This window comes from Rhinolophus sinicus, chromosome 7 (genome assembly GCF_057876585.1).
Source record: "Rhinolophus sinicus isolate RSI-liver-muscle chromosome 7, RSI-T2T, whole genome shotgun sequence".
Classification (NCBI taxonomy): Eukaryota; Metazoa; Chordata; class Mammalia; order Chiroptera; family Rhinolophidae; genus Rhinolophus; species Rhinolophus sinicus.
Genome location: NC_142507.1, coordinates 32,375,900 through 32,390,722, shown reverse-complemented (window position 1 = coordinate 32,390,722; position 14,823 = coordinate 32,375,900). Strand labels below are relative to the sequence as shown.

The following is a 14,823-nucleotide window of genomic DNA, read 5'->3' as shown; positions in this document are numbered from 1 at the left end:
GTCCATGTAATAGCCTGTTGTCTTCTCAAGAAGCTACTGATGCTCCCCAGCTGTCAGTGGTACGTCCCCACCCACTTATAATTTGCACTTTGTGGAGCTACTTACCTGACAATGTTTTGTGCCATGTCAGCCTATCAATAGCACTATCAGATAGAAATGCCTGGGGGTGCTCATTGAGCTACTACAGATATCCCCCCTTTCAGAACCAGTGCTGTGATGGGACCATCCATGGTGGTTCTTATTATGATTGCAAGATGCCCTCAGCAATAACTATCAGGGAACTTTGAAAGACAAGGTTGATTACTCACAGGTCCTAGAAGGTACGTGGCACACTTACGGCCACACAACGAAGTTTTACAGGTTTGCTCTTTATTGGTGGATTTAAAATAGAGCAGAATTAAAGCGCATGAAGGCAAAAACAAGTGGCCATGTGGTCAGTTTTCTAAGTCAACCAGAGATCTCTAACACAAAACGAAACTTCAGAGGGAGGGTGGCCTGGCCCTTTATTTGGTCATTGTGGCTGGCATATATTTACTTCAGATAGCCATCTAACGTGGAGGCCTGGGTAATCAAAGCTGAAGTCAGGTCCTTGCATTAAAATTAAAACAACAACTGTTAGGCGCTTACAACATCCAGTCTTATAAATATTGTCTCTGATATTTTGGTTTGGCTATGTAATTGCTCTCTCTGTTTTTATGAATGGATTTAGAGGAATTTAAAAACTCTGCTGCTCCCACCATCTTCCCAGAATCGCCAAATTTATGCAATAAGTTCCTTATTAATGAGATTCAGAAGTTAAAATAATCCCAGATATACTGTATCCAAAGAGAATCGCCGTGGAAAGAGCACGGGTTCCAGGTCAGGCAGCTGTGGGTTACCTTGCTGGTTGTTACTCCCCTGTGTGTGGCTGTGGCACAAGTCTTCCCTGCTAGGCCTGCCTTTCCTTACCACCACACAGGAGCCACCAGTGGAAAGGCACGCACAGCCCTGCACATAGTAGGTTCTCTTTCTACTCTCTGCCCTTGATTCTATGGTGAACCAGATAACTTTATTTTTGAACTTTCCTCTGATTTTTCTTAGGGGAGAAATCCAAGGTTGGTTTTTCTTTTTAACAAAGGTGGCATTGAAACTCATACTCTGAGAAATTTTATTTTAATGATGTTTAAGAACACATTAATATCACATTAGCACTAATAAATCTCATTTCAGTTTCAAGTATATTCTTATTCTGTTCCCAAAGTCAGCTTAGTTTTTTTCCATTACTTTTTGGATTAAAACATGTATTTATTTCTCTTTTCTGTTTTTTCATTTGCTGCCGCGTATTTGCTGTTTTACTCCGTAGCTCGCAAACCAGGCTGGAATTCCTCCAGGGGTGTACAACGTTATTCCCTGCTCCCAGAAAAAAGCCAAGGACGTAGGAGAGGCACTTTGCACTGATCCTCTTGTATCCAAAATTTCCTTCACTGGTTCAACAGCTACCGGAAAGGTATGTGACTTAAGTCTCAAAATATCATTCTAATATTTTCTCTTTGTAGAGTATGAAAATACTATTTCACCTTGATTACCATTTATAGGAAGATATCCAGCAGAGTGTTAAAAGCTCTGTCAAATACAGTAGTATCTGGCATCCTCTGGAGATATTTTGGGTAGTGTTCCTCATTGTGACATGCCATAGGTTCCTAGTTGACCGAAAAAGAAAAATACCGAAGGAGTTGGGCAAAGTTCCCAGTATTTGTCTTTCGCTTTTTTTTGTTTGTTTTTTTCTGCCCCTTGGCTTTCTTTTTTAATGATTTTTTAAAAATTTTTTAAAAATTTTTTCAATTACAGCTGACATACAATATTATATTAGTTTCAGATGTACAGCATACTGATTAGACATTTATATAACTTATGAGGTGATCACCCCGATAAATGTAGTACCCACCTGGCACTATACATAGTTATTACATTGACTACCATATTTCCCAGAAAATAAGACCAGGTCTTATATTAATTTTTGCTCCAAAAGAGGCATTAGGGCTTATTTTCAAGGGATGTCTTGTTTTTTTCATGTACAACAATCTATATTTATTCATGTATAACAAACTACATTTATTCAAATATAGTCCTATCATCTTCTGGAACATCGTCATAACTCTCCAAACCCCAAATTCTGGCCTGAATTTCTTGCGACTCCATTTCCTGTAGAACCTTTGGCCCCAATCTCTCATGTCCAGCAACAGAGCTCTCCTTAAATGAGCACCTCTTGTCCATGTAGCCTGCTCGTAGTGCACTGGCAAAACAGCTGGCAGTGATTTTATCCCATGAATTCTTCACCCAAATCACGACCTCTTGCAGGCTAGGTTTCACAAAGTTTCCATGCTGATTTCTCTCCATTCTATTTTCAGTGTAGTCATTGATTTCCATGCACAAATTTTCCTTGAATGTCTTATTTATTGTAATATCAAGAGTCTGGAGATAAGCAGTCTTTCCTGCAGGAATCATTATTTGATCTATTCTTCTCTCTGCAAGGAAGTTCTTTGTCTTTAGTGCGGTGAGTGCTGGCTGAATCCCAGACCAGCAGACCTCTTTGGCCACCTCGCAAAACAAGTGGCAGCATTAAATCGACCCACTTCCTTATAACTGCTTGTGTGCACCAGGCTTTTTCAGTTTCAAGAACATAAATGCCTGAGACACTTTCAACCTTATCTTTCTTGCCCTTAGTGGGGCTTTCTTTCCATCCAGACGAATTGCCAAAATACAGGTAACAGGTGCACTTTCGTAACCAGTGGAGGCAATGTGGATTGACGAGGCACCCCTCTGATCAATTGTCATTTGAGATCCTTGCCCCATAAACACTGCAGTTTCATCCATAGAAATCATGTTGGAGAGTTGGTATTTAGAAAAGTCGATGCCATCAACAAAGGACTTGAATGCAAGTGCACGTTTAATAATTTCAGTATCTTCTAGCTTGAACAGTGTTGTCGATCTTAAAGACAGTTCATATTGCTGAAGGAAGCCATCCAGCCAGTTTTGTGATGCTTTGAATTCTTCTGGGGATGTTTTTAACTGGGGTGCCATTGCAAGGGCAAATGCTTGAATATTAGCCCTACGCACAACCAAAGCATTTGCTCTCCTGTCAGAAATCCATTCACAGATGATGTCTTCCAGCTCAGGAAATAATGGTTGCCGACCTGATCCACACTTGTGCTTCTTAGCATTTCCCTCGTCCACCTGTTGACTGAGGTTATCTTATTCTGCTCGCCATTTTTGGACCATTCGGAGATCTAACTTCTCTTTGCAGAAAGCCGTAAGATTTTTGCTTGGGGAGTCCTCCACGATTCCTTTCTTATACTCGATGGAATCGAGGGGGTCAAAATATTATTTCCTTTAAATCTACCATTAAATCAAGTGTTAATTGAAGACTTACGAGACAAGAGTGGCAACAAAAATGATAGTTAAGAATGATGGTCCACACAAAAGCGACGAAAAATTGCAGGCACCAGGCACCAGAATTCAGAAAACGTTTCTTTATTTCACACAAGTGTATTAAGTACGTCCGTTACAACTCATGACATACTGAATTATGAAGATTCATATTAGACAAAACCACATCCGTTCGTTATCAAGTGTGCACGTTATTCGTGTATTGTGTCTACTCCGATTGGTCATTCGGCAGTAAGTTTCGAGTTCATCTGTTTACCTAGGTATTTACCTCTCGTCCAAAGACTCCCGCTTGGGTATTTACAAATAATTGTAATTTTTATTACCATTTATTTTAAGTATAGTCAATAATATTTATTTATATTTATATATTAATATTATTTTATAATTCAGTATGTCCGTTGTGTGTTGCAATGGATGTACTAAATGTGTCCATCTGACTGACGATCTTAACTGGGGCTTATTTTGGGGGTAGGGCTTATATTACGAGCATCCTGAAAAATCATGCTAGGTCTTATTTTCTGGTTAGGTCTTATTTTCGGGGAAATATGGTATATTCCCTACGCTGTACTTTACATCCCCAAGACTATTTTTATAACTGGCAATTTGCACATCTTAACCCTTTCCCCAATTTCACCCACTGCCCCCAACCACCCTCCTATCTTGCAACCCTCAAAATGTTCTCTGTATCTGAGTTTGTTTTTGTTTTGTTTGTTTATTTTGTTCTTTCGATTCCACATATATGGAAAATCATATGGCATTTGTCTTTCTCTGTCTGACTTACTCCACTCAGCATAATACGTTCTAGGTCCATCCATGTTGTTGCAGATGACAAGATTTCATTCTTTTTTATGGCTAATATTCCAGTGTGTGTGTGTGTGTGTGTGTGTGTGTGTGTGTGTGTATCATCTCTTCTTTATCCATTCATCAATTGATGGACATCCAGGTTGCCTCCATATCTTGGTTAATGTAAATAATATTTCAGTGAACATATGGATGTACATGTCCCTTTGTACATGTATTTTGGATTTCTTCAGATAAATACCCAGAAGTGGAATTACTGAGTCGCTCTTTGTCTCTTGTTATACCTTTGTTTTAAAGTCTATTTTGTCTGGTATAAGTATTGCTACCTCAGCATTTTTGTTTTGTTTCCATTTTTATGAAGTACCTTTTTCTATCCCTTTACTATCAATCTGTGTGTCTTTCAATCTGAAGTGAGTCTCTGGTAGGCAGTATATGTAAGGGTCTTGTTTTCTTATCCATTCAGCCGCCGTGTCTTTTGATTGAAACATTTAATCCATTTACATTTAAAGTAATTGTTAATAGGTATGTAGTTATTGCCATTTTATTCATATTTTTGATTTTTTTTTTCCTTCTTCTTAAGAAGTTCCTTAACATTTCTTGTAATACTGGTTTGTTGGTAATGAGTTCCTTTAGCTTTTTCTTGTCTGGGAAGCTCTTTACCTCTCGTTCAATTATAAATGATAACTTTGCTGGTAGAATAATCTTGGTTGTAGGTCCTTGCTTTTCATCACTTTAAATATTTCATGTCAGTCCCTTCTGGCCTATAAAGTTTCTGTTCAGAAATCATCTGATAGTCTTATGGGAGCTGCCTTGTAGGTAACTAACTGCTTTTCTCTTGCTGCTTTTAAAATTCTCTTTGTCATTAACCTTTGGCATTTTAATTATAATGTGTCTTGGTGACGGCCTCTTTGAGTTCATCTTGTTTGGGATTCTCTGCACCTCCTGGTCTTGTTGGTCTATTTTCTTTACTAGGTTAAGGAAGTTTTCTGTCATTATTTTGTCAAATAGGTTTTTAGTTGCTTGTTGTCTCTCTTCTCCTTCTGGTACCTCTAGGATGCGAGTGTTGGTACACTTGATGTTGTCCTAAAGTCCCCTGAAAGTATTCTCATTTTTTTGGATTCTTTTTTCTCTTTGCTGTTCTGATTGGGTATTTTCTGCCACCTTATCTTCTAAATTGCTGATTCTATCCTCTGCTTCATGTAATCAACTGTTGATTTCCTCTAATATATTCTTTATTTGTTACTGTATTCTTCATTTTTGACTGGTTCTTTTTTATGTGTTCTATCTCCATTTTTATGTTTTCTATCTCTTTGTTGAAGTTCTCCCTGAGATCACTGAGCATTCTTATAACCAATGTTTTGAACTCTACATGTGGTTGATTGGTTGCCTGCATTTTATTTAGTTCTTTTTCTGGAGTTTTGATTTGTTCTTTCATTTGGGACATGTTTCTTTGTCTCCTCATTTGACTGCCTTCCTGTGTTTGTTTCTATGTGTTAGGTAGAGCTACTATGTCTCCCGGTCTTAGTAGAGTGGCCTTATGTAGTAGGTGTCCTGTGGGGCCCAGTTGTGCAGTCCCTCTGGTCACCTGAGCCTGGTCTTCCAGGTGTGTCCCTTGTGTGGGTTGTATATGCTCTTCTGTTCTAGTTGAGCCTTGGTTGCTGTTGGCATGTCAATAGGAGGGATTGACCCTCAGGCTGATTGGTTGTAAATGCCTGCCATGACTACAGTGGAGGAGCTAATGTGCAGGGGCTGACCCTACAGAGCAGAATTCACTTTAGCAGGGCTCTGGTGCCTGTCCAGTCTGCCCTTTGGGTGTGTTGTCTGAGGAGGCAGTTGGGTGGTGCTCCAGCACGGTCTGAAGCTGGCCACCACTTGTGCCTGCCCCAGGGCCTCCTGGGAGGGGCCCTGCCACAGGCCAAGTTCAGCCACAGCCTGTACCCTGCCCGGGGCCATCTGAATGAGCCACAAAGCAATCCACAGAAGGCTGCCCCACGCACTGGGCTTGGAGATGCCTGGGAAAGGCTAAGCTGTGAACTGAGGCCTGCTGCTGCTAGTGTTGGTCTTGGGGCTGCTGAGCAAGAGGTACAGGGTACACCAAAGCCAGATGCTGCTTGTTTGGGGTTTGTGAATTTTTGAGAGATTTTAGGCATGAGCCAAGACAGGCCATTTGTATGGAAAAGACACTGGAAGCAGCTTGGGTAGGCCTGAAAGTTGGGTGGGGCAGGGTCTCAGGGAATCACCAGGGCTGGGTGAACTGTGTTAGCCAGGTTGATGGAGACTCAGATATGGTGGCCGCCTGCATCTGTGCTCTATGAGTGGGGAGGGCTTAACAGAGGAACAGTGGCTTCTACCAGTACTTCTGCCCCTCTGGCCCTCACCCTGCAGCCAGACAAGTCACTTCCTCCCCATATGACTCTGGCACCTTTCGAGCTGCTGCCCCAGTGCTAGACTTCAGAGCAAGTTAGTCCGTCAGCAAGTAAGTCCACGTGTGGGCCCTTTAAGAGGAATGCCTGTGACTCCAGCCACATTCTGTCTCACTCAGCCTCAATCTCTGCTGGGTTTCACAGCCAGAAGTTACGGGGACTTATTTCCTTGACACTGGAACCCAGGGCTGGGGACCCTGGTGTTGGGCTGGGATCCCTCACTCCTCTCAGGGGGACCTCCACAGCTGAGGTATCCCTCCTGATTTTTAATAGTCACACACAGGTGTGGGACTAACCCATTCTACATCTCTGCCCCTCTTACCAGTCTCAAGGTGGCTACTTCTGTATGACCGTAGTTGTAGGACTTCAGTTCAGCTAGACTTGAGGCTATTCTCAGTGGTGATTGTTCTATAGTTTAGTTGTAATTTTGATGCAGTCACGAGAGGAGGCAAGCACAGTATTTACCTACTCTGCCATCTTGACTGGAAATCCCCCCTTCCATTATTTGTTTTATGTGAAGTGGCTGAAAGCTATCCATCTTATTTCCTCAATTCTGGAAGGCAAGTTTCTTTCTTAATCTAGAATTAAAGATTTGAAACACACAACTGATGTTGAAATGGATGCCTTAGAACTGAACAAAAATTGTATTTACTATAAAGGAACTTACAGAAAAAGAAAGTGCTTTTTTCTTTATTTGAAAGAACTGAAAATTTCTTCCCCCAAAGCTTCATGTGTGCACCTATGAGAAGATTTTTATTTATCCTTCCAAATGTTCAAAAGAGCAAAAAAACAGAGTAGAACAAAAGTTTTTACTTATGGTATTTCTATCCAGATAGTATAGTTTTTCTGCTAATATATATTTATGTGTGTGTGTGTGTGTGTGTGTGTTTATACTCATGCTAGAGATGTACATGAACCTTTATCAGATAAAAATAACATCAATTTAATCTGAAAGTTTTTGTGGAACTGGTCATTTCTAGACACCATGAGAAGCAGGAAGGAATAAAGCAAGTTAATAACTCCCAAACATAATCACTTTGTTGTGCCATAAATTTAGTTGCAGTTAGGGAGTGGCACTCTGGGAGCCTGCCATTCATCCATATAAGCTGCAGGAATTTTAGATCCATGAACTGTACAGCCTTGATAAGTGTATCTTACAATGCAGACTTACTCTCAGAGGGCTTCAAAGGTCACTAGGAAATAGAGGAAAGGAGACACCTGGGAGAAAGTGTTATAAAACCTTTGCCATTGAAGCCAGAGATGCTGGGCCAGCAACTCTGAGTACTTTTCCTCACGTTGCTCAGCAAACTGTCACCATCTGACAGCACCCAGGACCATGCACACCATGTTCCTGCCAAGTCTAACTTGCCTCTTAAATTATTTACCCAGGACAGTGATTCACTTCAAGTGGCTTAAAGGGAGAGTGACAGGAATCACTTAGGAAGGAATAACTACTCCTTCTATCAGGGGCCTCTTCTGAGCTGATCTTTATGGAGAATCAATGGCTGAGCTCCTGATCTTCAGACAGAATCTTTCCTCTAACTGAGCCCTAAACAATGAGCCTGTTCCAGACAGGCTTACCCCACCCTCACTCCCTTGGAGGGAGACCACCCCTCTGGGGCTGCTGAAGGACAGCAGCCATGTTTATAGCACATAGCACCTTATCTCTTCCCACACAGAGAACTGATCATCTGAACAGATGAGTGATCATCTGACCCGAGAAAACCAGACTCATAAGCTGGCCAGTGACCTAGCATAGAGAGATGAGCCAGGCAGTCACAGCCCCTCTTTAGGGCTTTGGAAGCTGAGATTCTGAGGTCAGCAGAGGGAACCAGAACGGAAGGGATTCCTTACAAGGTGACAGGAGTGCAGACTGCACTGCAGGCTCATGGCAGCCAAAGTCAGGTTCAGTCCATGATCCTGAGGAGTAAAGGGAAGAACACATGGTCAGAGAACACAGAGCCAGTGCGCGGAGAAGGAAGATGCCTCGGGACAGGTCCTGTGCCCAAGGCTGGGTGGAGTCAAGAGACCCAAAGTGAACAGTCAGGAAGATCAATGGCCTGGCAGAGAGCATTTCTTAAAAATTCAAAACAAATAACTATCTTGAGTCCAATGCAGAAATATGTTTAATCTTAAAACTTGTACCACTTTGTTGAATAGTAACATATCAATGAGAAGATTGTTACTACTATTTAGTTGCTGGAACATTAACATCTGGGTGTATAGAGAAGTACTGGCACAGAAACATTTTTCCACCCGTTCTGAATTTTGACCGAGAGCCCTATCACAAAACCCTCAACCTCAGGGTATGCATCACTGGAGGCCATTTCTAGAGTAACCTTGGACTTGTGATTACTGTCTGTCTCACTGAACCATCCAAGTCATTCCATCTTTCCTATAGCTGTGACTACTGTTTGTTATAAAGCAGTTAAACATCCTTGGGCATCTTTTCTTGGCAATAAAAAATCTCTCACTGGATATTTAAAGCCTAATAGTCATATGTTTCAAAAAGCCTTTCAATTGTGCATTGAGCAATTCTGCTTCTTGTATTTATCATAAGGCAATAATTGCAGCATTATTTTTAACATCAAGGAATTGGAAACAACCTAAATTTTCAACAGATGGAGGCTGAATTAATTATGGAACAGTCATGCAATGAAATACTATGCAGGCATCTAAAGGAATGTAGAAATATGTGTGCTGACATGAGAGAATCTTCACGTTATAATGTCTCATTAAAGGAACAAGGTATAACATGTTGTGGACATGTTAAGATGTTCCAGATATGTGGTGAATTGAGAAGACAAAGCAGGTTGCTAAAGTACATAACTCTACCATCCTGTTTTCTTAAAAAAAAAAAAAAAAAAAAAGTATATCTACATACTCCAGCATTGCCACATTCTGGATGTGTATACCTTAAAATGCTATCAGTGGTAAGCTATGGGTTCTGGAATTCTGGGTGATCTTATTAACTTATCTCTATATTATGATTTTAAGCCTATCATACAATATTTTAAATAGGTAATACACTTACGTGGTTAAAAAATCAAGACAATATAAACATGAAGTCTCACCCTCACCCCATCCCTACTCCCTTCCCCTTTTATAATCACTTTTACTTTCTTATTATCATCCCAGTGGTTTTTTGTCAAATACAAGCAAATATAAATATGTATTCTTGCTTTCCCCTTTTCTTATACAAAATATCATCCAATATACACTATGGTATAGCTGGCTTTCTTCACTATTGAGTATTTTTTTGAAACAAAGGCTCACAGCATTCTGTCCTCTGCTTACAGATACTGTTGCGCCATGCAGCCAACTCTGTGAAAAGGGTCTCCATGGAGCTGGGTGGCCATGCCCCATTCATTGTCTTTGACAGTGCCAACGTGGACCAGGCCGTGGCAGGGGCCATGGCATCGAAATTTAGGAACTCTGGACAGGTGAGTCCTGTGGTGTTTTCCAGGGTTTGTATGTGTCTGTATTTTACAAAAGTTCTACAGTCTTATTCATCTCTTCAAAGGAAACTTTTGGGTTCCTTCCATTGTCCATCCTTCCTTCTTTCACTTTTTCAGCCAATACTTAGAAAATACCCTCTCTTTGCCAGGGATGATGCTAGGCGTGGAGATCCCAAGAGAAATACAGTTTCTGGCTTCAAGGAATTTCCTGAACAGAAGATGTCTTTTAATTAAATTGTTCTCTCTTCTTTCCCCTACTCTTTGAATTTGGTTATGTTCACAGTTTTTCCTCATTGGGCTTTCCTGTACTGAACAGGTACAATCATCTCCTCTGACACAAAACAGCCTAAATAGCTAGTATCTGAGGCCCGTGGTCTTAAGGAAATAAAGTAGGAAAATGTTGAAATGGTGCCTTGAAAAACTCAAAACCCTGCTGCCTGGGTCTCACACTTTCTGAGATGGAAGGGGCATGATTGGCACCCACTGCAGGGCACATGCCTGGGGACTATCAGTGTGCCCACAGGCTATCCAGGTTGTCACTGGGAGAGTGGTCACCTAAGCTCACTCACACCTTCATAGGAAATTCTGGAATGTTAGATCTGGCAGGGTCCTTCAAAGTTATCTGATACAATTCTTGTATTTACAGATGAGTAAATGAGACTAGAAAGACTAACTGACTGGAGGTCATACATCCTTGGGTCACAGTCCCAACTCTGCTAAGGAGCTGGGACTGTGAACCTAGGGTCCTGCCTCCCCAGTTCTATCCAAGCTGTTGCCAGGATCCTGGCTTCTTACAAAATATTCTTAAGCACTTTGTCTTAAAGTATCATCAATAAGCAGTTTTAAATGCATTCCAGAAACAGAATGAAAACTCCTAAAATGTTATACTGTAAAAAAAAAAAAGGTGAAATGTGTAGCATCCTATATTAAATAGTTTTCATCCTTTGGTAGTTAGTTTTTCCTAAATAAGCTCAGTTGTTTCAGAGTAAGATGTTTCCCTTTAAAAATACAAAATGTCGGTGTGTGTAAACCTTCAGTTACACTATAAAGCTACAATTTTGGGGTATGTTCCTTTAAGCCAATTAAAATGCATAGGACACAAAATTATCTATATACTTGTTTCCACACAAAGAAATGGAAATATATTCCGTGCTCATGGATTGGAAGAATCAACATAGTTAAAATGGCCATATTACCCAAAGCAATATACAGATTTAATGCAATCCCCATCAAAATCCCAATGGCATTTTTTAAAGAAATAGAACAAAAAATCATCAGATTTGTGTGCAACCACAAAAGACCCCGAATAGCCAAAGCAATCTTAAGAAAAAAGTACAATAATGGAGGTCTCACACTCCCTGACTTTAGCTTGTACTACAGGGCTACAGTAATCAAAACAGCATGGTATTGGCAGAAAAACAGACACATAGACCAATGGAATAGAATTGAGAACCCAGAAATAAAACCACGTAAATAGGGACAGATAATTTTTGACAAAGAAGCAAAAAACATACAATGGAGAAAAGACAGCCTCTTCACCAAATGGTGCTGGGAGAATTGGATAGCCACGTGCAAAAGAATGAAACTGGACTGCTATCTGTCACCATGTACCAAAATTAATTCAAAATGGATCAAAGACTTAAGCATAAGACCTGATACAATAAACTGCATAGAAGAAAACATAGGTACTAAACTTATGGACCTTGGGTTCAAAGAGCATTTTATGAATTTGGCTCCAAAAGCAAGGGAAGTAAAGCTAAGATAAACGAATGGGACTATATGAAACTTAAAAGCTTCTGCACAGCCAAAGAAACCATCGACAAAATAAAGAGGCAACCAACTGAATGGGAGAAGATTTTTGCAAACAGTGCCTCCGATAAAGGGCTAATATCCAAAGTATACAAGGAACTCATAAAACTCAACAACAACAAAACAAACAACACAATTGAAAAATGGGCAGACGAGCTAAAGAGACATTTCTCCAAAGAGGAGATACAAATGGCAAATAGACATATGAAATAATGCTCAACATCACTAATCATCAGAGAAATGCAAATAAAAACCACAATGAGGTATCACCTCACCCCAGTCAGAATGGCTATCATCAACAAGACAAATAGTAACAAATGTTGGAGAGGCTGTGGAGAAAAAGGAACCCTCATACACTGTTGGTGGGAATGCAGACCGGTGCAGCCGTTATGGAAGGCAGTGTGGAAGTTCCTCAAAAAATTACGAATAGAATTGCCATATGACCCAGCAATCCCTCTCCTGGGTATCTACCCAAAAAATCTGAAAACATTTAGAGATAAAGACACGTGTGCTCCAATGTTCATTGCAGCTTTGTTTATGGTGGCCAAGACATTGAAACAACCAAAATGTCCTTCGATAGATGAATGGATAAAGAAGTTGTGGTATATATACACAATGGAATACTATTCGGCGGTAAGAAAAGATGATATAGGAACATTTGTGACAACATGGATGGATCTTGAGAGTATAATGCTAAGCGAAATAGGTCAGACAGAAAAAGCAGAGAACCATATGATTTCACTGATATGTGGTATATAAACCAAAAACAACAAAAGAACAAGACAAACAAATGAGAAACAAAATCTCATAGACACAGACAATAGTTTAGTGGTTACCAGAGGGTAAGGGGTGTGGGGGGTGGGAGATGAGGGTAAGGGGGATCAAATATATGGTGATGGAAGGAGAACTGACTCTGGGTGGTGAACACACAATGGGATTTATAGATGATGTAATACAGAATTGTACACCTGAAATCTATGTAATTTTCCTAACAATTGTCACCCCAATAAATTTAAAAAAAATACAAGAGGAAAGTTTATCAGTAATAACTCTCTATTTCCTGTAGTATGGTTATATTTTATAATTTTTAAATATGAGGTCTAACTAGAAAAAATAAGCAAGGGTCCTTTCAATAATTTAGACTAACGTGGAAGAATGGTCTTGTGTCCATTTTCAAAATGTCAGACTGCAAACGCTTGGAAGGCGTAAGCTAAAGTATGTAAACTGGCCTTTGACCACGTTCCTCTAGCCTAGGCCCTCTGTCTGTGGAGCATCACAGCCTCTCAGGGGGTTAGTTTTTAGTGTTGCTTTTTCTGCCTTATTTGTTTCATAATGACTTATTCAAGCCATTTGGAACAATTTGAGTTATGGGTTTTTTTTATTTTTTTGCACACAGGTATTTATCTTGCATACATGTTTAACCACAGAGGTATGGCAGCTGTGCAAGGGGTTTTAGAGGAATGTGCATTTCTTCAGTGCACTTATCTTTAGGGCCAAGCCCACCTGGACAGGAAAATAGCAAGTTGGACACCTGATGAGGATGCCTGGGGAAATGTTTTCACATTCAGAGGGAGCAGCAGTCACACATTTATTGGTCAGGTCAATAGCTTCCTACAAACTGTCTAATGGAGTTTGTTTTTTCTGTCTAGACTTGTGTTTGCTCAAACCGTTTCTTGGTGCAAAAGGGTATCCATGATTCCTTTGTGAAAAAATTTTCGGAGGCAATTAAAACGGATCTGCATGTGGGTAATGGATTTGAGGAGAGAACTACTCAAGGCCCATTAATTAACGAAAAAGCAGTACAAAAGGTAAGTTTGTTTTATTATCTGTTAAATTTCGTAGCTGTGATATCAAAAGCTTAACTAGCAAAAAACACTTTGGTAATATACCCAACAAGGGTATTTTGGAAACAGTGGAGAAGTCATAAAAAAGTGAATTTCTGCCAATTTGTATGAGTTGTGTGGCATCATCTAGTCATAAGCTTTTACAACTCTGTCATGACAGAGTCCCCATGAGATCCATCACTTTAGGTCTTTACTGTACGCCCTAAATTTTCTCTTGAAGTGGTGATAATTCCATCCCTTGCTTCTTCAGGAATTAAGATATTGAAATACGAAGTTCTTTAATTTTTTGAACACCTAAAAGGAAAGGAAGACCAGCTTTGTTTTTGAGATCGTTTATGTTCTGGCTGAAATGCTGGCTGGCATTGACAACAAAATGCCCTTCCAGAAGAATCCTTGACAAAAACATCCTGGCAGCGAGATGTAGAACTGCAGAGACCACGTTGAAGATTTGGCAGAAAGGGGAAACTGTTTTTAAAATGTGTTTTAAAAACACATGTTTTAGGGGCTGGCCCGGTGGCTCAGGCGGTTAGAACGCTGTGCTCCTAACTCTGAAGGCTGCCGGTTCGATTCCCACATGAGCAAGTGGGCTCTCAACCACAAGTTTGCTGGTTCAATTCCTCGAGTCCCACAAGGGATGGTGGGCTCTGCCCCCTGCAACTAAGATTGAACATGGCACCTTGAACTGAGCTGCCACTGAGCTCCCGGATGGCTCAGTTGGTTGGAGCGTTTGTCCTCTCAACCACAAGGTTGCCGGTTCGACTCCCGCAGGGGATAGTGGGCTGTGCCCCCTGCAACTAGCAACTGGCAACTGGACCTGGAGCTGGGCTGCGCCCTCCACTACTAAGATTGAAAGGACAACAAATTGACTTAAAAAAACAACAACAAAAAAACCACGTTTTAAACTGTTTTAAAAATGTGTTAAAAAAATGTCACAATCTAGTCTACTAACTCGTTGAGATTTCACTCTTTGTTCTGCTTTTTAAAAAAAATAATCCTTTTCAGAGTTGCTTACAAGGAACTTTCTTATAATACCAGACATGTACCAGACATTTTTTTTTTTTT

The 14,823-nt window shown here is 40.4% G+C and overlaps 1 protein-coding gene across 2 annotated transcripts in view; it reads left to right on the top strand.

Moving 5' to 3' along the window:
* Positions 1–14,823, top strand: part of ALDH5A1 (aldehyde dehydrogenase 5 family member A1) — a 39,455-nt gene that overhangs the window by 14,564 nt on the left and 10,068 nt on the right. The window contains exons 5-7 of one of the 2 annotated variants that reach the window (XM_019716815.3): positions 1,343–1,486; positions 9,950–10,093; positions 13,567–13,725. In XM_019716815.3, the coding sequence (XP_019572374.3) occupies positions 1,343–1,486; positions 9,950–10,093; positions 13,567–13,725 (447 nt within the window). The remainder of the gene's footprint in view (positions 1–1,342; positions 1,487–9,949; positions 10,094–13,566; positions 13,726–14,823) is intronic. The other variant, XM_019716816.3, reaches the window with a different exon arrangement.